Source organism: Notolepis coatsorum (assembly GCF_963971535.1).
Source record: "Notolepis coatsorum genome assembly, chromosome: 2".
Taxonomy (NCBI): domain Eukaryota; kingdom Metazoa; phylum Chordata; class Actinopteri; order Aulopiformes; family Paralepididae; genus Notolepis; species Notolepis coatsorum.
Genome location: NC_140166.1, coordinates 130,819,302 through 130,828,498, shown reverse-complemented (window position 1 = coordinate 130,828,498; position 9,197 = coordinate 130,819,302). Strand labels below are relative to the sequence as shown.

At 44.0% G+C, this 9,197-nt stretch overlaps 1 protein-coding gene across 1 annotated transcript in view; it reads right to left on the bottom strand.

Annotated features, from left to right (window-relative positions):
* The window catches only part of LOC311223524 (E3 ubiquitin-protein ligase HACE1-like), a 74,913-nt gene that overhangs the window by 14,109 nt on the left and 51,607 nt on the right, over window positions 1-9,197 (bottom strand). Inside the window, exons 14-16 of the mRNA XM_084308305.1 lie at window positions 2,838-2,906; window positions 2,504-2,591; window positions 1,088-1,163 (exon numbers count right to left, since the gene is read on the bottom strand). Coding sequence (XP_084164431.1) covers window positions 1,088-1,163; window positions 2,504-2,591; window positions 2,838-2,906 — 233 coding nt within the window. The remainder of the gene's footprint in view (window positions 1-1,087; window positions 1,164-2,503; window positions 2,592-2,837; window positions 2,907-9,197) is intronic.

Below are 9,197 nucleotides of genomic sequence, written 5' to 3'. Positions count from 1 at the left end.
GGAACTCACCGGGTTAAAGTCTGTAATTAAAACCTTCTCCCAGGTGGACTATAATCCGCGGGTAACGAGGCTCGCACGCCGCCCGCAGCTCAAACATGGATACCGAGGAGCGAGCGGAGCGAACGCTGCACACAAGTATGGAGCAGCGGCACTTAAAATTGATGGAGCCGCGTGGCAGAACTTAAGACGAGCGTTATATCGCCGCTGTTATATATATAACGATAACGTGCTACCACGTGAGAAAAGCGGGGCGTTTCAAGTCACGTCGTCATCGTCGTGTCGTCGGGGTGGAGATCAGGTCCTAGAAGAGGTCTGAGATCAGGTCCTAGAAGAGGTCTGAGATCAGGTCCTAGAAGAGGTCTGAGATCAGGTCCTAGAAGAGGTCTGAGATCTGTTAAAGGTGCTGTAAGTGGTATTTTTTTGTTTGTTAAGATAAGTGGTTTATTTTCATATTTTCATAAATAATAGCTCTACGCTCCGACAGCCATCACTGATATAGAGTGTTTTGGTCAGTAACATGGTCTCTCCAGTCCCTCCTGCTCTGCAGTAAACACAAAATAAATGTTCTGGTGTCCCGCTCCCACTTTATCCAATCAGGAGAGAGAGCTCCACACTGCAAAAATGGGCTGACAAAAAAAAGAAGAAATAAAAACTAGTTTTAAGCAAATGTGACCTTGAAACAAGTCTAATTTGAGTGAAGATTTCTTGAAATAAGTAAAAAAATATCTAGGGTTCTCTCTCCTGATTGGATAAAGTGGGAAGGGATACCAGAACTTTATGTATTTTGTGTTCATTGCAAAGCGGAGGGACTGGGAGACCCATGTTACAGACCAAACGCTCTATATCAGTGATGTCTGTCAGAATGTAGAGCTGTTTAACACTCATTTTAACAAAAGAAATACCACTTACAGCACCTTTAAAGAGGAATAATGTTCTAAGGCAGGCGTCTAAGGCACAAACCCAAACATTAAAATAACTAGATGGTGACATATGCTGCGGACAATCGATAGTCTCAGACGTGGGTCCATGAGGGTTTCTTTATTGACTGTACTGTACAGTCATCATTCCCCTGTGTCTGAGTCAATACTTCCTGTTGCTGACATCATCATCATCATCATCATCATCATCATCATCATCAGAGCTTCATGTTGTTGCCAGAGAGGCTGAAAGGACGAAGGGTTTCCAACAAGCGGCTAGCGTGAGCTAGAACGCCCACCGGAGTGCCCTGCGGTGAATCCTGTGCATCGTCAACATACTCATTATGGGATAGAAGCGGTGAAAGGAGTGTTCATCATTGTCACAGTTGAAAAACACTATTGTTTATGAATTATGAATTGTAAATGATTGTTTTGTTATTTGTTATTTTTGATTATTTTTTCTTTTATTTCTTAATGTATTTAGAATTTTTGTATTAAAAAACATTGAAAGATAATTAAAAGAAATTATAATAATTATGAGTTCCAACTCGGGAACTGCTTGAGATGCTACTTTATGTCTTGAAAACAGACATTCTGAATCCATTCTGGTTCTTTCTTCTTATGGTAAATGGTGCATTTATATAGCAGCTTTTGTCCAAAGCACTTTACAATTTTGTTCCTCACATTCACCCGTTCACTCACACATTCACACACCGACGGCGGAGGCGACCATGCCGGGTGCCAACCTGCACATCGGGCGCAGTTAGGGGTTAAGTGTCAAGGACCCTTCGACACTCTGCCGGGGAGGAGCGGGAATCGAACCGGAAACCGTCCGATTACCAGACGACCTCCTGAACCACTGTCGCCCCACTGTCGTATGAACCTATTCTGTCTATCTGACTCATGCCTTTTCATCCAGATAAAGAGATAGGTATATATGGATGAAAAGGCATGTGTCTGATAGGGATATATTATTAAAATATTGTATAATTGGCTGATATGAACATAGATAATGTATGTAAAAGCTAAATAGTATATTATGCTGTATTGTATTATGAATTAATTATGAGTAGGTATTATTGTATTGTATTATGAATTCATTCATAAGGAGTATATATTTTTATATTGTATTATGAATTTGATTAGGGTTTTTATTGTTGTTTTAATTGTCTGTATGACATGTAAATGTTGTGAGTGTATAAGTCTGTAACTGTATTTTATGTGTTATGGACCCCAGGAAGAATAGCCCAAAGAGTTACATTTGTGGCGATGCCCCTACTGCCGTGCTTAGAGTGGCTCTGCAGGCCTCGAGGTTCACAACGGTACAGAAACACAGACGGAAGAAAAACGTTCCTTACAATATTCAGTATATGGAAAAATTCTATATGAATTGAATCATTCTATTATTATGCTCAACTTCCAGCTGAATACAGGAGAGTTTCACTTTGATCCAAGGACTCGTAATCGCCACCCTCACAAAGACAAAGCGAAACTTCAACTTAATGCCGTGACATCGCTCCGTGTCACACCGACTTGTCATCGTGTTGACATGTCTTCTCGTCTCTGACTGGTCCAACGTGTCTTACCTCGACTTTGATGATGTGCATGAAGCGTGACATCAACTCTGGACATTCCAACAGGAAGTGGAAGTGGTTAAAGATGATCTTTGGATTCCTGAGAGAGAGAAAGAGAGGGAGAGAAAGAGAGGGAGAGAGAGAGAGAGAGAGAGAGAGAGAGAGAGAGAGAGAGAGAGAGAGAGAGAGAGAGAGAGAGAGAGAGAGAGAGAGAGAGCGAGAGGAAGAGAGTAAACAAACAGATTGAGAGGAGGGCAGTAAGCAGTACGTAAATCAATACAGACTCTCTCCAGGGTGTTTGTTAGCTGAGGAGGTTGATTCCTGGCGAGGAGCCATATTGACTCACCTGGTTACAAAACATTTGAGCACTTCGTCATGCTTGCAGACAAACTCGATGAAGCGCGGCGATGTCATCCTGGACGAGGAGGGGGAGCCGAGATGGAGACAGAGGGAAAGAGGGGGGGGGGGGGGGGGGTGGGGGGGGGGGGAGAGAGAGAAGGGGAGAGAGGGGAAGAGTTTTAACTAGAAGTCTGGTGCAGCAGTTCCACGCTGATTCATCTTCATACCGGCGTATAATGGAAAACAATCCAAGCTACTGATGAGTGTGTGTGTGTGTGTGGTGTGGTGTGTGTGTGTGTGTGTGTGTGTGTGTGTGTTGTGTGTGTGTGTGTGTGTGTGTGTGTGTGTGTGTGTGTGTGTGTGTGTGTGTGCGTGCGTGCGTGCGTGCGTGCGTGCGTGCGTGCGTGCGTGCGTGCGGTGTGTGTGTAACTAGGAGGGATATGAGGACTGTGTGTGTGTGTAACTAGGAGGGATATGAGAACTGTGTGTGTAACTAGGAGGGATATGAGAACTGTGTGTGTAACTAGGAGGGATATGAGGACTGTGTGTATGTGTAACTAGGAGGGATATGAGGACTACAGTATGTGTACAGTATGTGTAACTAGGAGGGATATGAGGACTGTGTGTGTCACTAGGAGGGATATGAGGACTGTGTGTGTGTGTGTGTGTGTGTGTGTGTGTGTGTGTGTGTGTGTGTGTGTGTGTGTGTGTGTGTGTGTGTGTGTGTGTGTGTGTGTGTGTGTGTGTGCGTGCGTGCGTGTGTGTGTGTGTAACAAGGAGGGAAATGAGGACTGTGTGTCACTAGGAGGGATATGAGGACTGTGTGTGTGTGTGTGTGTGTGTGTGTGTGTGTGTGTGTGTGTGTGTGTGTGTGTGTGTGTGTGTGTGTGTGTGTGTGTGTGTGTGTGTGTGTGTGTGTGTGTGTGTGTGTGTGTGTGTGTGTGTGTGTGTGTGCGTGTGTGTGTGTGTGTGTGTGTGGTGTGTGTGTGTAACTAGGATGGATATGAGGACTGTGTGTATGTGTAACTAGGAGGGATATGAGGACTGTGTGTGTCACTAGGAGGGATATGAGGACTATGTGTGTCACTACGAGGGATATGAGGACTGTGTGTGTGTGTTCTAACTTCACTTGAATCAGTCTTGAATCAGTGGCTCCTAATCCTATCCACCAAACAGGCATTTGTCCAGGGTTGTCTATCGTCTGACAATATACGTTGGTACTTTAATTTCATTTTTCATACCAAAGATTATGCTACCCCTATGGTGGCTATTTATATCTATATTGAAGAAGCATTTGATAGATTAGAATGGGAATATTTAATATCCATCTTATCAAGATTAAATTTTGGCCCTGTCTTCATTTCCTGGATCTGCATTATTTATTGTTCCCCTATGGCAGTCATTAAGACAAACACTCAGCACTCAGCTCCCTTAAAGCTGTCACAAGGGACAAGACAAGGCTGTCCATTGTCTCCATCAGTATTTTCTCTTGCTATGGAACCCTTGGCTGCTATAATCATATGGCCATATACAAGGCACTAAGATTGGAGGCAAAAATCATGTTTATTTCTCTGTATGCAAATTACATTTCACTGCCCGTAAAAGACCCCTTTCATTCAACACTTTTTATAATACTTGTGTTATGGTTTGTAAACAACCCCAACAGCACGACACAGACAGGTAGTTCAGAGTTAGCCAAAACCGAAGGGGCATATTTATTTTCACAAAAACAGAAATGTGCAACCACAATGTTAATCCATTTGAGGGGAATGTCCTTTAGCCAAGTTGGGCTCTGCGGCTCTGCAGCTTCATGCTATCCCACTCGTGGGGAAAATAGAAACGGAGAATGTCATTAGTTCCAAACGTAGAAAATAACAGGCAGAGTCCAGTAACAAAACAATCAACAATTCTTCAGTGTTTGAGGAAACACACAGGCAGAGTCCAGTAACAAAACAAATCAACAATTCTTCAGTGTTTGAGGAAACACACAGGCAGAGTCCAGTAACAAAACAATTCAACAATTCTTCAGTGTTTGAGGAAACACACAGGCAGAGTCCAGTAACAACACAATCAACAAATCTTCAGTGTTTGAGGAAACTCACAAAAAACAGACGAAGGCAGTGAGTCCAGGGCAAAAACGAGGATATCAATTCATAGAAAAATAGTCTTCCAAAAGACTCACCAGAAGCAAGGTCGAAGTGGGAAAACGAGGCACGGGTCCACGGGAGGCAGAGAGAGAACACAGCAACAACCTCCGAGGGCGCACTGGAGGAACAACGAGAGGGAACAGCAGTAGAGTACGTGGTGACAAAACGACCCGACACAGAAATGATCAGCAAACCCAGTATAAGAGTGCTCCCCGCCGGGCGGATTGGAAACTCCTCTCAGGTGCGCGATGGTAATTGGCACTGAGAAGCGCGCAGTACTGGACCAGCCCTCACAACTTTGACCAGTTTGGCAATCTATCTGGTTACAAAATCAACGGGTCCAAAACAGAGATCATGCTAATTACCAAATTTCCAAAAGGCCAAATTAGACTTCCACGTATGTATCTGCAGTGGTTGCAGGGGGCATGAGCATTTATAGTTCCAAGCAACCCTGTTTGGCTGATCTCTCCTCACTATCTGAGTCTTAATAATAAACACGGACTCTGGTGTGTTACTATGGTTTGGACCATATTGTATACCATTGTCATTAGTGATGCACGATATATCGGCCGCCGATATAATATCGGCCGATATGGCAGTTTTTTTACACATCGGTATCGGTCCAATATTAAAAAAAAAAAAAAAAAAAAAAATTATCTTCTTTTTTCTTTTTACATCTTTTGGCCTTAAATAGTTTTCAAAATATCAGTCATTTCTGAAATAAGTTACAAAAGTTAAAAAAAATTATGCGTTTTGGAAAATAGCTCTTTATTTGATTATCATAAGAAAGTGTTTTCTATACAGAGATATCGACATCGGTAAATATCGGTATCGGCCAGAACAGCAATATTAATATCGGTTATCGGTATCGGCCACAATTTTCACATCGGTGCATCACTAATTGTCATAATTACTACTGTCTGATTCCTGAATCCTGCCACCCACTACTACTACTGTTATCACTATTATCATTACTACTTGCACTTTGTTCTATTACCTATCTATCTATCATACCTGTACTCCCCCCCCCCCTCCCCCATGCTGCTATGACAAGGGGATAATAAAGGAAACACTTGACTTGACTTGACTTTCACGTTTGAGTAGAAATGAGACTTCGAGTGCCACATAGGCGCCACTGAAGGAGCAGACGCTACGTTTTCATTTCGCCCCCGACAACGAGAATATACACCGGACGCCGCCGACAGGTACCTGTGCTGTGGTGCTAAGCTAGCGATTCTTCCTATTTTAAAATTGCCACTTTGAAATTTCTAAATTTCAGAGAGACAAATCAATATCATACGACTTCATTCAAGTAAAGAGCCCATGTGAACCGGACCAACAGGGAGGTGAAGTGGTTACATCGTTGCTGTTTTTTTCCGGCCGGTCCACCTCGCAAAATTGCAACGTATTTCCCAATTGCCCGTTTCTAAATCGTCGTCTCGTTTAAAACAAATAAAGCATGAACATTTTATTTCAACTAAAAATGCTTAAACAATAATGTTAGTGATAGAAGGGAACTCATTTGGTGCACAAATGGACGCGGCGCGTCGCGGGCACTGCCGACCCGGGTTTGATTCCCGGACCCGCCGTTCTTCGCAGAATATCTTCCCCTGTTCTGTCTCCCATTTCCTCCTCTCCCTCTCTCTAAAACGCAATAGAAATATCTACAAAAACATATTTTAAGAAAACAAATGGAAAGCTTTCCAATGTTCATGAGGCAGAATTGTTACAATAGCCGATCATCCATTTCCCATGATAGATCCCTATACGGGTGGACCTCGCGGGGCGGTCCAAAGTGACGTCAGACTACACCTCCCTATACACATGAGGTTGTGTCAAGGATTCTTCCTAAACAGGAAAGGTTATTTTGAAACAAATCCAGCTTCGGCCAGTCATCGGTCAGTCCTTCGGCCATCAGGCTCCACAACAGTGGGCAGGGACCGCTGCCAGCAGCCGGAGAACTAACGGCAGAACTCGAGAACTACTAGGAATGTCTGACCACAGAGTGTGTCTGACTCTTACCACCTAACCTGCATGGACTACAACGTATGACATATGACATATATAATGCCAGTTAGGGTACCTTGTGTATACTGCACCTGTGTATACTGTTTACTGTGTTTTATTGCCCATATTTATTGTAACATATAATTTATACTAGGGATGTCCGATATTATCGGCATATCGATATTATCGGCCGATATCGGCATTAAAATGTGATATCGGAAAATATCGGTTTTAATTTTTTTTTTTTTTTTTTTTTTAACCTTTATTTACCCAGGCAAGCAAGTAAGAACAAATTCTGATTTTATTTATTGTCAAAAGTAATGCATAATGTTGTGTTAATTCCACAACAAGAGATATGTAATGTTAATTACCTGAAATTATTCCATTTTTTGGGCGGGGAACCCCTGCATATATCGGTATCGGTTGATATCGGTATCGGAAATTAAGAGTTGGACAATATCGGTATATCGGTATCGGTAAAAAGCCAATATCGAGCATCCCTAATTTATACAGACCCTCATCTGCACCTTTGATTACACTGTTTACTTGCTCATATTCTTATATTCAGAGTTAATTATATTGTTTACACTTTTTATTTATATCTGTACTATAAAGATTTATTGCCTATATTTATGTCTTCTACTATTACCCTGCCCACACCTGTACCCCCCCCCCCCCCCCCATCCCCCATGGTGCCATTGACGCCCGAATTTCCCCCAAGGGGATCAATAAAGGAATATCTGGATCTTATCTAGCTGGCTCTAGCACAGCACTCACCTACAAAATAAGATTGTAAGACTTTAGACTTGATATATTAATGCTTAAAATACTTGTTGAGATGGATATATTTTGCAGTGCAGGCCTGGGAGGAGAGAGACAATAACAAATCAAATCAAATCAAATTTATTTATAGGGCCCGACAACACACGTTAATGTCCCCATGGGCCGTACAGGTCTTCTTTAAACAAGTCAAGAAGACAACATAACAATAAGTCAAGAACAGAACAAGAACACCATAGGGTCCAAACATTTTTTAGATGAATGCAAATAAATGAAAGAATGCAAGCACTCCCAGACATACCCCACGCGAAGGTAAGGAAAAACTCACTAAAACCTAACAATAGGGGAAAAAAGCTCCACAGGCAATGTGGGAGGAGAGAAACCTTAGAAGGGCCATTCAAGGGGGGATCTCCCTTCTTAGATGTCGGTGATAGTAGTGTTTGCAGACGGACAGTTGGTAAGCATGCACTCATGTGTGTGGTGAGACACAGATGAGTGCATGCAATAGCACTGAACATTTTGAAAGATTAAAGATAGAGTGATAGCGGATCTATTTGAGGCACAGGGGCGGCGCAAGAGGGTCACGTCCTCCCCGTCTTAGTCACGGGACATTCAACACTCCGGTCGTTGCTCAGGGACAGCCGGAGACAGGGGGAAGGGGGGTGGCGCAGAGAGGGTCGCGAACTCCCCGACATCATCGCGGGACATCCGGCACTCCGGTCACCACTACGAGACCTCCGAAGACAGGGGGGCACGCAGAGGGGGGGTCGCAATCTCCCCGGCCTTCGTCACGGGACGTCCAACACTCCGGTCAACACTCCAGGACAAGCAAGTCATAGGAAGACAGGGAGACGGGGACAGGCGTTAGACAGCTCATGAGATTGTAGTAGGCGGACATAGCAATAGATACAAGTGGTAGGCATATATGTGAATGGAGTAGATATATGAAGTAAGCGTATTATGTGAATAGAATAGAAGTACTTAACCCAGCAATGAAACCGCGTTGACTGTTAATCTGTTAACAGTCTGTTAATCAGTTTGACAGGACCACGGACAGACGGCGGTGAATAACTGATCCAATGCCTCGGAGGTGCATGTAGAGCAGTCACTACAAGCTTGGCCAAGACCCCGAGGCATCCCATCACCTTGGTCAGCGCCAGGAGACGGGTGTACTCTCAGAGAGAAGGGGGAGGGAGGGGGGGGGGGGGGGGGGGGTGGGGGGGGGGGGGGGGGGGGGGGGGGGGGGGGGGGGGGGGGGAAGAGTTAGAGAGTTCCCATGTTTGTGGTGCTGCAAAGGAGCAGGACATGTAGTACCCTGTAGTGCCATGTAGTACCCCCGTAGTGCCATGTAGTACCCTATAGTACCTCCATAGTGCCATGTAGTACCCCGTAGTATCCTGTAGTACCCTGTAGTGCCATGTAGTACCCTGTGG